The 14,085-nt window shown below is 48.2% G+C and overlaps 1 protein-coding gene across 1 annotated transcript in view; it reads left to right on the forward strand.

Moving 5' to 3' along the window:
* Positions 1 to 805: 805 nt before the first annotated feature.
* The window catches only part of CCNJL (cyclin J like), a 49,667-nt gene continuing 36,387 nt past the window's right edge, over positions 806 to 14,085 (forward strand). The window contains exon 1 of the mRNA XM_080673443.1: positions 806 to 914. Coding sequence (XP_080529569.1) covers positions 852 to 914 — 63 coding nt within the window. The 5' untranslated portion in view covers positions 806 to 851. The remainder of the gene's footprint in view (positions 915 to 14,085) is intronic.

The following is a 14,085-nucleotide window of genomic DNA, read 5'->3' on the forward strand; positions in this document are numbered from 1 at the left end:
CGCGGGTGCCCAGGAGGCCCCCGGGAGTCTCCGCCAAGGTGAGGGCAAGCTTTGCACCAGGCGGGGGAGGAGGGCGGGCAGGAAGCGGAGCCAGCGCTGGCGAAAGAAAGACTCCAATTCCCAGCCCCCCGCCCCGCGGGGCGCGGGGGCTAGCAGCGCATGCGCGAGGTCCGGCCCCCAATTCCCCCAGCGAGAGAGGGAGGCCCCCGGCGGCCGGAGGCTGAGAACCGCGGCGGGACCGGAGCGCACGCAGGGGCGCGGCGGCGGGGGCGAGCCGGGCTGTGGAGGCGGCTGTCGGGAGCGTGGAGCGCGGGGCGCGAGGGCTCAGCCGCGTGCGGGCAACCGGGGGCCCTCCGCCTCGGCCCTGGGAGCGGCTCGGTGCCCGCAACACCCCACGCCCGGAGAGGGATGCGTGAGTTTTTCGCCCCGGCTCGAGGGCAGGATGTGGGAGCAGGACAAAGGCTGAGCGGCGGGGGAGGAGTTGGGAGCTGCGAGCTGGTGGCCGCTGCCGGAGCCCCAGCCTCGGCTGAGCTAGCGAAGTGGGCAACTTGCTGTGCAACTTTTGCAAAAGGGAAGATAAAAATTCTGCAAGTTGTTGCACAGCTCCAGGTCTCCCCGCAGGTCCCACGAACAGAGGGGAAGGGACACCGCAACCTTCCCGGGACTGGAGGCGACCGCCAGCTCCGCCGAGGTGGGCAGGAGGAGTCTCCCGGCTGGGGGCAGCGAGGATAGGATGCCCGGGGTGGGACGAAGCGGGGGAGCGTGGCTGCGGCGTCTGAGGTGGCCCGTGTCCACGCAGGGTGCGCCCTGGGAGCCCAGTAGCCTCGGATCGCGGCGCTGAAGACGCAGTGATGGATGAGCCGTGGTGGGAAGGGCGCGTCGCCTCGGACGTCCACTGCACCCTGCGCGAGAAGGTCAGTCCCTCGTCGCTCTCTGGCTGGGGATTTAAAGTCGCTTTCGCTCCGGACTCTGTTTACTTAGGTTACTCACGAGAGAACTAGGAACTCCGGGTGCCTTTCTTTGCTCCCACCCTGAGCCTTCTCCCGGAGAGTCTGGGTTGGAGATGCTACTGGTAAGTTGGTTTTTCTGATTCGGTGCCCAGAGCTCCCCGCCAGCTAAAAACCCAGACAGCCACTGTGCTGTATAAGATATTTCCCATAGTATTGCCACCCGAGATTATTTTAAGAGGTGAATGTATGAATGGACTTAAAATATTTTAATGTGCGATTTAAAAACACGTATCTAGTCTTGCATAGGATAAATGATGCTGATTTCCCGTTTACTGTCGCGATGTAGCAGCTCTTGCAGGGGCTGCTGGGTGGAGGAGGGCAAAGGGTGGGAAAATGGGGGACATCTGTAATACTGTCAACAATAAAAAAGTTAAAGGCATTTACTAAAAAATAGAAAGTTAAGTAAAAGTAATGATTCAGTATAAAGAAGGACTGAATAAGCTTTAAGACCTCCTAATCTCAGTGAGTGGCTATAAATCTAAGAGGATGTGAGGAGAAAACAAAAACTCCCCTGCCAGTTTGCCTCTGGTGGCAGGTGGGGGCAGGTGAAATGTGATCCCTGTACTCCCCTCACCTCAAAGGCAGAAGTGCTCTGAGGAGGTGGAAAGTCCAGGTAGGCTGGAGGCATGGCCTGTGTGTCTTGCCTGCCACCCCTGGGATCTGGGATGAGACTGGGACCGGTGGTGTGGGGAACAGGTGTGAAATAGAGCGGATGGTTTCCTAGGGCTGCATGACAAAGTAGCACAGGCGAGAGGACTTAAAACAACAGGAATGTGTTCTCTCACAGTTCTGGAAGCTAGAAGTGCAATGGCCAGGCCATTCTAGTCCTCAGCGTTCCTTTGTACACCTATCACTGCAGTGTCTGACTCTGTTGCCGCATGGCATTCTATCTGTATGTCTGTTTTCTCTTCTTAGAAGGACACAAGTCATTGGGATAGGGCCTATTTTAATCCAGCACGACTTTGTCTTAATTTAATGAATTACTGTACCTCTGAAAAGACCCTGTTTCCAAATAAGGTCACATTCTGAGGTTCCACGTAGGCATGAATTTGGGGGACACTATTCACCCCAGTCTAGGGAGGGAGAGGTCTTCTCAGTGGGGCCCCTGGTTCCCTACACAGACAGGCCCCACATCCAGTGCGTTTGCACCTGGTGTCCATGGGATTCTGCTTAAAAGTCACCAGCTCTTCAGGGATTTTTCCTCATTTGGAAGTAGCTGTCTTTCAGCCAATTTATTTTTTCTTATTTTCTGGACCTACTAAGTCCATCTCTGTCTTGTGTTGCTCGTCCAGGCTATAACTTTCCTTTGCTTCCCTTGGGCTTTTCCCTGGAGTAGAATGGTCAAGGTGTAGCACAGTGGTTCTCAACCTTTCTAATGCCGCCACCCTTTAACACAGTTCCTCTTGTTGTGGTGACCCCCAACCATAAAATTACAGCAGCGGTTCTCAACCTGTGGGTCACGACTGTAGAGCCTAAGGCCATCGGAAAACACAGATATTTACATTACGATTCATAACAGTAGCGAAATTACAGTTATGAAGTAGCAACGAAAATAATTTTATGGTTGGGGGTCACCACAACACGAGGAACTGTATTAAAGGGTCGCGGCATTAGAAAGGTTGAGAACCACTGGGCATATTCGGGGCATCTGGAGAAGCAATCCGGTCTTGGTGGTTCAGTTAAAAAGCCGGGGCCGTGGGGTGGTAGAGCAGGCAGTAATGGTCCTTTTCTGGAGGTGGTGGCTAAACGGATTAGTGAGGGCTGCCCTGGAAATTGGGCGTCCTTGCTTATCATGGGCGCGGGTGGTTGCTCATAGAGTGGGAGGAATGACTTTGACCTCATCTGCCCCTTTCCAGCAGGAAGGATTTCTAAGAACAGTGTAAAAACTCAACCAGCTCAATTACCTGAGAATCCTGTCTTTGGTATGTGAGTGTGTCCTTATCTCTCTTCCAGCCACTCAAAGGAACAAGGCGGGCAGGTCTCATTAACTGTGCCTCACCCATGCCACAGTACCAGAGTAGTTCACTATCTTGAGGAAAGGACGGGCTTGTTCAGGTTTTACAGGTTAGAAATAGAAAACTAACTTGGGGTTGATGGTCAGGGCCCCCTGTGATTTGAAGCTGGTCCTACGGGTTAAGTCCTGGGTTCCTTTGGTCATAATGTCCTACCTCCCCAGTATATTGACTATTTTTCTCCTTCATTTCTTCTCCCTGTTCAAAGAAGATGCTTCTCGAGAAAAATTGGCTTAATGGAGAGAAAAGCAAAGACTAGGGGGAACCCAGGATCCACACCAGCCTCACCTTTCTTAAGGAATGAGGGCTGGCCTTCTATTTTTCTCAGGGGAATTTGATTCTGCTCCCCTACCTTGCCTCCCACCCCCTCCCACACTGACCCCTTTTTTCTTCCGTGAGGAAGTCAAGCACATTCGTGTCTCAGGGCCTTGGCCCTAGCTCTTCCCTGTACTTGGAGTCTACTTTCCTCCAATTCCGTCCCTCTTTGTCAGTCTATCAGATCATCCTGTTTCATTTTCTTTATTGCATTTACCAGCACCAGGGATTATTTTCTGTTTATTATCTTTCCCCCCAGAATATATGCTGCACAAGAATAGGCCTGTCCGTGCCGTGTTCAGTGCCAGGTCTCAGTGCCCAGAACAGAGCCTCCCCGATCGGTGTGGAATGATGAGAAGAATGACTCTCCCTCAATTTCCTCACCTGTAAACCGGAGAAAATGTTTTATAGGCTGTTAGGAGAAAGTGAGAGAACTAACAACGGTGTGTGACACGTGGCAGGGACATGGCAGGCGCCGTGCCTTTCCATTTACGATTGCTGCATGTCAGGCTACGGCTCCTTCCTCGTAGTGCATGGTCGGGGTCAGGCTTGGGGTTTGTGAACACCCTCCAAGGGGTTCACAGTTGTGGCAGGCAGCCCTTACAAGAAAGATACTGTTATTCCATTGGCCCGTTGGTTTGGAATGTGATTGAGGTTGGGGAAGTCAGCAGTTTGGCTAAAAGTTACACACCCGCTGAGATCTGGGACCCAGGAGCCAGACCCTATCAGCAAGGTCTCTAACCAGCCCAGATAAGGCATCCTGGCTGGTAAAGGAGAGAATGGACCCTTTTTGCACCATATCCCTCTGGAGAAGTCTCACTTTGCCCTCCTTCTCAGTCTGCCTGTATCCCACACTCAGCCTTAAACATCTTTTTTTTTTTTTTTTTTAATATATTTTATTGATTTTTTTTTACAGAGAGTAAGGGAGAGGAATAGAGAGTTAGAAACATCGATGGGAGAGAAACATCGATCAGCTGCCTCCTGCACACCTCCTACTGGGGATGTGCCCGCAACCACGGTACATGCCCTTGACCGGAATCGAACCTGGGACCCTTCAGTTCGCAGGCCGACGCTCTATCCACTGAGCCAAACCAGTCAGGGCCTTAAACTTCTTTCATCATCCTTCCTGGCCCTATTGCTTCTGCTGGAACATATGTAGATCCCCCTCCTTTAACTATGCTCCCTCTGACCTTTCTGCAGGGGCTGGGGGCGCCAGCCAGTACAGGGGAGTCAGTTTTCTTACCTGCCACACCCGTGCCCTTAAACTTCTGCACTTAACATGGGGGAGGAGCAGATCATCACCAGGCAGGTCGTGACAGTGAGGCTGTTGGTGATGATTTTTTAGTAAGAAGGTATATGCCCTCATGAATATTCAGATTTAAACCAAGAGCCATCTTTTTTTTTCTTGTCCCTGAAAGATGCTTCCACAAATGTTCAAAATTAATAGGGTCTTGAATCCAACAACGGGTTGAGGGCCACCTTCTTTGTCCTTCAAGCCTCTTTCCCCTCCACCATGGTTCTTGGTCCCCAAACTCAGGCTATTTCTCTCACGGTCCTTGTCACCCTACGTAGTACCTTTTCCTACCCACTCAACTGTGAGCTCCTTGCAGGCATGAGGTGTATCTGGTGTCTCGGCGTGCCCAGACCAGTGTCCCGTGTGGAGAGGGGCTAAGGGGGGCCCACCACCTCGCCCTCTGCAGGCACAGTATAGGGAGAGCACAGAAGGGAAGGACCAGGCTCAGATGGACTCTCCTGGGGCATGTCGAATGGATGTGCAGGAATGCTTCCCAGGGATCCTAGTCAGGTCTTCGGCATGTGCCAGGAGACACCCCAGCCTGGCTGGCTAATTTGTGTGAATGGCCATGATGCTGGCTGTGGTGCCAGGCACAAGACCAGGTGGAGGCTGGCTCCAGCTTCCTACAGGCTTGCATCTTCTCCTCTTGGACACTTCAGGGTTGGGGAAAGGAATGGGGGAGAGGTTAGAAGTGGGATTCCCCACAAGAGCAGGTTCACTGGCATTGACCAAAGTCCATCGTAGGGATCTTAGGACAAGAACTACTGGTTGGTCCCAGATCATCACCCCCAGACTTCTGCCAGGAGGTTCCATTTTTCTCTTCAAATTTTATCTCCTAATGATCTGCAAATAGAACTTGGTATTCTCTCCTTTTGACTTACGTCCATTGGGCATCATTTTGAATCTCTGATTAGTAAGAAGTACTTATGTTAGGAAGCAAAGAAAATGTTCAAGGACCCTCACGCTGTGATTTAAGTCTTCTTGAGTATGTGGAAGACTTTCTGAATATGGAGATTTGCGGATTCTTGGGGGGCGGAAATCATACTCACCCAAAGTCATGTGACAAGCCCTACTTGGCGTGACCTGATAGTTTTATCTTCCGGGGCCACCGGCTTCTCCTCCTCCATTGGGTGTTTGCCTTCTCCCAGGATTGGAGCCACGGAAGACCTTGGGGTCTTCTACCCTGCCCAGATTGGAGCTCTGCAGAGCCAAATGCACTTTTCCTATTCCTGATGTGTGCTTCCTTGCACACCTAAAGAACTTTAGCTGTGTGAGACCACATTTCTTGAACCAGCGGACAGATGAATGACATTTTTACTGATTTGCGACTGAATTTATACAAAAATCTTCCAAAACACCACCAACGAAAAACAACGTTTAGTGATGATAATGTGGGTGGCTACTGTTTATTGAGCATTTACTATGTTTCAGGAAAGGTGCCAAGCACCAGAATATGTATTATCTCTCTTACTCCTCAGTGCTGGAATTGACCCTGATTTATAGGTCAGAAACTTCAAGACTCAGAGGGTGTGAGTTTGAACATAAATTTATTTAAAAGAACATCCGTTTTATCATAGAATAGAGGTACAAGGCAGGGACCACGAGCTGCCATGTGTGACTGTAGGGTCTGTGTTTCAGTTTAATACAATGGTTTTACTGGAGCTGGGTTCTAAAAAAACCATCCTGAGAAGCTAAAGCTCTGGGCACTGGGAGGGGCTGATTGCACAGCTTTACTTATTGTCCTGGTGGGTCCCGGCGCCTCACCTGTGTGTCGTGCGTCTCACCTTGAAGTGATTTGGCCTTTACTGTTGCCTGTCCCGGTGGTGGACATGGTGGGGTGTTCTGACTTGCCACTTTGGGGCCTCCCTCTGTTGCCTGAACTCTCTCTCTCTCTTTTTTTAATGTGTTCTTTTTTTAAAATTTCTTTATTGATTAAGGTGTTACCTATGTGTCCTTATTCCCCCATTACCCCCCGCATCCCCCCACTCATGTCCTCACCCCCCTGGTGTCTGTGTCCATTGGTTAGGCTTCTATGCATGCATACAAGTCCTTTGGTTGATCTCTCCCCCTCACTCCTACCCTCCCCTACCTTCCCTCTGAGGTTTAATGGTCTGATCAATGTTTCTCTGTCTCTGGATCTATTTGTGTTCATCAGTTTATGTGGTTCATTATATTCCATAAAGGAGTGAGATCATGTAATATTTATCTTTCTCTGCCTGGCTTATTTCACTTAGCATAATGCTCTCCAGTTCCATCCTTGCTGTTGCAAATGGTAAGAACTCCTTCTTTTTTACCGAAGCGTAGTATTCCATTGTGTAGATGTACCACAGTTTTTTAATCTGCTCATCTGCTGATGGGCACTTAGGCTGTTCCCAAATTTTAGCTATTGTAAATTGTGCTGCTATGAACATAGGGGTGCACATATCCTTTCTGATTGGTGTTTCTAGTTTCTTGGGATATATTCCTAGAAGTGGGATCACTGGGTCAAATGGGAGTTCCATTTTCAGTTTTTTGAGGAAACTCCATACTGTTCTCCACAGTGGCTGCACCAGTCTGCATTCCTCACCTAAGGATTATTTTTCCGTTGATGATTTCAGAGAGAGTGAAAGGGAGGGGGAGAGACAGTGAGAGAGAAACATCGATGTGAGAGAGAAACATCCATTGGTTGCCTCCTGCACTCACCCCAACCGGGGCCAGGGATCGAGCCTGCAACCAACGTATGTGCCCTTGACCAGAATCAAACCTGAGACCCTTCAGTCCACAGGCTGATGCTCTAACCTGTGAGCCAAACTGGCTAGGGCTTGTCTGAACTCTTGACAACTAGATGTGATAGAATCTCATTCCAGCTCCACCCCTTGCCCACATTATTTTCTAGTGACCTCTAAAGCTTGCACATCCTTTTATTTCTCCCAACATTAATATTTTTTCTTCTCACTCTTCCCTTTAAATTCCTTGAATTTCCTCCTTGCCAGGCTGAACATCTGTCTCCTTATAGAAAGTGGCAACCCAGGTCCACGCTTGAGGATTGGCCTAGGTCAGCCGTGGGCAAACTACGGCCCGCGGGCCGGATCCGGCCCGTTCGGCTGTTCTATCCGGCCAGCGGAGCCGAAAGAGCGGAGGGTTCTCTTGCTCTCCCCTCCGCTCCTTTACTTTGAATTTATATTAGTTCACACAAACACTCCATCCATGCTTTTGTTCCGGCCCTCCGGTCCAGTTTAAGAACCCATTGTGGCCCTCGAGTCAAAAAGTTTGCCCACCCCTGTTAGGTCATCCTGGATTGATTTTTCTATTCCCTTTCCCTCCTTTTGGATTTCTGCACCCCCAGGGGACAGTTCTTTCCAAATCATGAGATACACCTAGCTCTACCCATAAGAAAGTATTCCAGACACGAGATGGCATGCGTCTTCCCAGCTTAGTTCCAGGAATGTGTCATCCAGGCTTTTCAAACCCAAATGCTGGCTTTGACAAACCCTCACCTACTGACAGGGCTGCCTTATGCTTGTGGTGCTCAAGTGGCCTGAAGCAACTGGCCCTCCAGGTCCTTCCTGGAGGTGAAGATGGGGCTGTTGGTATAAAGAGGAGTTTCTTGCTATCCAACTTGCTGAGGTGGTCTGGACTGTCCCTGGAGGTGGGTACAAACAGGGTGGAAGATTGGTGAGAAATGGTGTTGGGAGGCTGGAAGAGATACCATGATTCAAGGTGGTGTGTAGCTTGAAGACTCCCCAACTCCCATGCTTCACCTCTGAGGACAAAACTGAATCAGAACCTGGCGTCCTCTATCGAGTTCTTCATCTTCGAAAATGAAAATGCTCAGTGTGCACACGACGCTCAGCCAAGACTTGGTCTCAGTGCATCTTATCTATAGAAGAAGCAAATGATCTTGGAGCCTTACTTTTATCTGCAACCCGGGACAGTGGTCCCTGCCCCACCTGCCTCCCAGGTGTCCCAGGAGACAGGGGGTGTGGGAGCATTCGTCAACCTCGGGGGCCTCTAGGTTGTCATGTGGAGAAGGGGCTTGGCGGGCGCTCTGGTTGGCTGGGGCAGCCTGTCTCTCTAAGTAAGGGCAGGAGGCTTTGAGCTGGCACAGTGCCCTTGCCCTTGACTTGCTCTTTGTCTTCCTAAACCACACAGCCCCTTGGGTGAGGGGAGTGCAGCCAGCCATTCTCCAGTGTGTCTGAGCACCTGGCAGGAGGAGGTGACACTGTGGTTCTGCTCTCTTCTCTCTTTTTGTTTCCCCTTTTATTAAACACACACACACAAGTGTGTTTTCTTGCTTGTTTGTTTAAGAAACTGCAAAAGTGAATACCAGCAAACAGAAGAGAGTAACCCTCCCCCACTTGGAAGTAATCTCTGCTGGCATTTTGGTATAGGTTCTTTTGTGTGTGTGTGTGTCATCACAGTACTTTTTAAAAAAATTTAAATTCTTTATTGGTTAAAGTATTACATATGTCTCCCTTTTCCCCCATTGATCTCTCCCTGGCCACTCCCACCTCACCCCCCCCCCCCAGCACATGCCCTCACCCCCCTGGTGTCTGTGTCCATTGGTTATGCTTATATGCATGCATACAAGTCCTTTGGTTGATCTCTAACACCCCCCCCCCCTTCCCTCTGAGGTTGACAGTCTGTTCAATGCTTCTATGACTCTGGATCCATTTTTATTCATCAGTTTATGTTGTTTATTATATCCCACAAATGAGTGAGGTCATGTGATATCTACCTTTCTCAGACTGGCTTATTTCGCTTAGCATAATGCTCTCCGGGCCCATCCATGCTGTTGCAAATGGTAAGAGTGCCTTCTTTTTTACAGTAGCATAGTATTCCATTGTGTAGATGTACCACAGTTTTTTAATCCACTCATCTGCTGATGGGCACTTAGGCGGTTTCCAAATCTTAGCTATGGTGAATTGTGCTGCTATGAACATAGGGGTGCATATATCCTTTCTGGTTGGTGCTCATCATATAGTACATTTTTATTTTGGATTTTTTTTTTTTTTTTAGTAACTGGAAAGTATCTTGCTCAGAACACTTTGTTTATTTCAGAGTATACCACACACCCATTTTCATATCATTCTTCTCCACACAATTCCTAATTGTCAGACATTAGTGGAACATTAGAAACTATTGTGTCTATTTAGAATACATAATTCAAGAACCTGGTAAAAAAAATCAAGCTCTGTACATTGTGAATAGGCTTCCTTGCACCCCTGTGTCATTCCCCTAGTTTCCCTCCCTGAAAGTTCCCATCGTCCCAATTTCTTGTGAATCCTTCCGGAGTTATTCTCCATATAAAGAATGTGCCCTAGCTGGCTTGGCTCAGTGGATAGAGCGTTGGCCTGGGGACTGAAGGGTCCTGGGTTCGATTCCAGTCAAGGGCACATGCCCTGGTTGCAGGCTCAATCCCCAGTAGGGGGCGTGCAGGAGGTAGCTGATCAGTGATTCTCTCTCATCATTGATGTTTCTATCTTTCTCTCACTCTCCCTCCCTCTATGAAATCAATAAAAATATATTTTTTTAAATTTAAAAAAAAACGGAAACACAAATATATGTGTTCTAATACTCATAATAGTATAATTTACACACTTTCTTTTTACCATTTGATTTTGTTTAATGTTTACATTTTAATAATTTAAATATTTTATATGAAACCACCAAATAGAAACTCGATGACCAGAAGGGATTTTTTAAAAATCTTTTCTGTTCATTGTAACAATAAAGGTATATAGTAGATACTACGTAAATTTGTATTTAATGAATGAATGGCATATTTCTTTTTGCTCATTTTCTATCCAAACATATACATTTTATTTTACAAAAATGCCATCTTAGCATATTATAACTTAAATTGTTCCAAACTGTGTATACTAAATAGCTTTCTATGTCAGTAATTATTCTTCTACAATATCATGCATAATGTTTGAGTATATGGATATACTATGATCTGATTAACTCATCTTGTTGGACATTTAGGTGGAGCTGCTTATTATTTTAATTGAAGTATAATTTATATGCAGTCCAATGCACAAATCTTAAGTGTGCATGCAGTTTAGAGTGTACAGTGAGTTTTGACAAATGTCTGCACTCATGTAACTATCACCATAATGAAGATAGAGAACCTTGCCATCAACCTGCAGAATTCTCAGTGCCCCTGTCCATCTCTCACCCATCCTGCTCCTGCCCCTAGGCAATCCGGCTCTGCTTTTTGTCTCTGTAGACTAGATTTTCAGAGTGAGAGGAAGGGAGAGGGAGGGAGAGAGAAACATCGATGTGAGAGAGAAACATTGATTGGTTGCCTCTCACACACACTCCTACTGGGGATCGAGTCCGAAACCTGGGCATGTGCCCTGACCGGGAATTGAACTGAGGACCTTTCGGTGCATGGGCTGATGCTCAACCAACTGAGCCACACCAGCCAGGCCTGGCCTGGGTAAAGGCTCTTTTGAAGTAACAATTATGCCATTATTATACCTAACAATATTAGCAGTAATTAATTTTCCCCAGTTGTCTCAAAATTGGTTTTTATAGTTGGTTTGTTCAGTCATGGTCCAGATAAGGTCCATGCGTTCCATTCTTAAAAACTTAATCTTAAGTCTTTTATACTCTAATGATCTCCTTGCCTCCCATCCCCTTAAAAAATTTGTTTTTCATGATTTTTGGAGAAACCAGGTCATTTGTCCTATCCTTGATTTGGCGTCTTATTTCTTCAAGGTATCATTTAACTTGAGTTCACTATTAACATTTGGTTTATATACTTGTGTGCTCTTGCAGGATTTTACTCTGCTTGTTCTCTAGCTGTCAGCTCAGACATCACTTCCTCGAAGGTGCCTTGCCTAAGTCCCAGACAAGGTCAAGGTGGGGCCCTTGTTATATGTTCCAGACCACCCTGGGTTGCTCCTTTAGCACTCAGCACAATTTGTAATTATTCACTTATAAATACAATTATTTCATTTGGATCCAGCTTCCCAGACCTGTGAGGGGCAGGCAGGGGCTGCATCTTCCCAGGTCTAAGCAGCTGTTGCAGATGAGCAAACCCCCCTCCCCCCAGCATCCGTATGTGCACATCATGAACACCTTATCTGAGCTCTGTGCCTTACAGCCTACACATTGCCTTCCTGTACTTCACTGTCGAAATAGTTCTTGCATGTGGGATAGGTAGTATGGCTGCCAGTAACTCCATTCTGGTAGAGAAATGGCCTCCAAGGGCTCCAGGACTTGGCCAGGGTCCCCCTATTACGTGGGAGAGCTGGAGCCTTCACACTTTGCATTGTGCTGTCCAGAATCTGATTTGCGACAAGCAGAGGAATTGCAACCAGCCTTGAAGTCAGTGATGGTGTAACATGAACTTCCCCTTCAGTGGGGCCGGCATTCTGAGCAGCTACTGAGAAGGTGAGAAGGCCCGTGGAGAGGGTAGAGAGTGTTAAGCTGTTGGCGCTGAGCTGAAATCTCTTGTTGGCCTCTCCTTTTGTGATAACTTTCTGTTTTGAAGTAATTTCAAACTTACGGAAGAGCTGCCAGCATAGTACACAATTGTGAACATTTTAACACATTTGCCTTACCATTCTCTTTTTCTATCTTTGTGTTTTTTCCCCCGAAATGGGGCAGACATACCCCATTATTGCTTAATACTTCAGGGTTCATTTTGCATGGTTACTCTTTTTTTTTTTTTAATAGTTTATTGATATTTAAAAGAGAGGACAGAAAGGGAGAGAGAAACATTAGTGTGACAGTGCAACATCAATCGGCTGCCTCCTTCATTCCCTCTGCCAGGGATCGAGCTTGCAACCTGGGCGCATACCCTTGACCAGGAATCAAACTGGCAACCTCCAGGTGCACAGGACAATGCCCAACCAACTGAGCCACACCAGTCAGGGCTCATAGTGACTTTTAAGCTGGGGCATGAAGTAGTTTCTGGTGGAATTTTTGTCAAACCACTGCCAATAGCTTCCCAGGTGTTAGGAGGCCCTTTTGGGGAGGGGAGATGGAGGGGGTTCAGCATTCTGGTCAGGAAGGAGGAAGCCTAAGGGCCTTGGGTGTTGCTGGCTGTGAGTCTGCAGACGGCAGAGTTCTGGTTTATTTTCTTGGACCTCTCTGTGGCTTAGTTGGCAGCCTCTTTCTCCAGCAGCCATTTACGGAACCCCATGTGTAACCTGTAGACCCACGGGAGCATCCACCAGGACTGGGGGCCTCAATGATAGAAATGACTACTGTCCACATTAATAGGTGCTTGCTTGACATACATTCCCTTCCATTAATGAAGTCCTCAGACTGTAGTAGGCACTGTAATTATCACCATGCTGCAGATGGGACTTGCTAAATTTACTAGCCTCACAGGGTGATCTGATCATAAATTACTAACTGAGCAGGTCATGGTGGGTAGCCATGCTCCAGGCATGTTACTTTTTAGTAAGAGGTTTATCTTTGTCTTAAGCAAGCCCTGTCCATTGTGTTTCTGTTTATCTATGTTAACACACCTCAAGAGAGCACTTACTCCTGTTAACTGCCTTGTAATCCAACGCCCACACCCCCCCAACCACCTGGCTTTCTCCCATCTCCATGTCACTTTTTTTTAATATATATTTTTATTTATATCAGAGAGGGGAGAGGAGAGAGAGATAGAAACACCAATGATGAAAAAGAATCATTGATTCATCAGCTGCCTCCTGCACACCACCTACTGGGGATCGAGCCTCAACCCAGGCATGTGCCCTGACCAGGAGTTGAACCATGACTTCCTGGTTTATTGGTCACGGCTCAACCACTTAGCCACACCAGCTGGGCTCCATGTAATCTTCTTTATGCCCCCTCCTTAATTTCACATGCATAAAAGAAGCTGCAAAACTGTTAATGTCTGGGTCATTTGAGACCTTGCTCCCTGGCAGCCTATATAATAAAAGGCTAATATGCAAATTGTCCCCTTGACCAGGAGTTCAACCAGGAGTTCAACCAGGAGTTTGACCAGGGGGTGGGCTGGCCAGGGGCGGGGCTGGCCCACCAGCAGCCCCTCCCCCAGACCTGCCCCACCTCCGATGGCCCCCCACCCTGATTGGGGTGGGGCCGGCCTGCCAATTGCCTGCAGTCCCTCCCTCCCCCCCGCCCCCTTCCACCCCCCCTCCCCGCCAGCCCAGCCCTATTGGCCCCAATTGGGGTGGGCCAGCTGGACCCCACTCATTCATGAATTCATGCACCGGGCCTCTAGTATGTTTTATAAATGCTTATAGAACTTCAAATAAATAAATAAATAAATAATGTATACAAGGCCACGCAGCTCATAGAGGGCAAGGTCAGGATTTGAACCCGGGCTCATAACCACTGTACCAACAGTGACATCCAGTTGCCTAGGGAAGTATGAAAAGCTCCAAAGAGGAGGTGCTGTGTGAGCTGAGTACAAAGGATAAGCAGAAGCTGGCTGGTCAGAGAGGTGTGGAGGAGGTTCATCCACCAGGGCCCAGGGCAGCCG

Source organism: Plecotus auritus (assembly GCF_963455305.1).
Source record: "Plecotus auritus genome assembly, chromosome: 6".
Lineage (NCBI taxonomy): Eukaryota > Metazoa > Chordata > Mammalia > Chiroptera > Vespertilionidae > Plecotus > Plecotus auritus.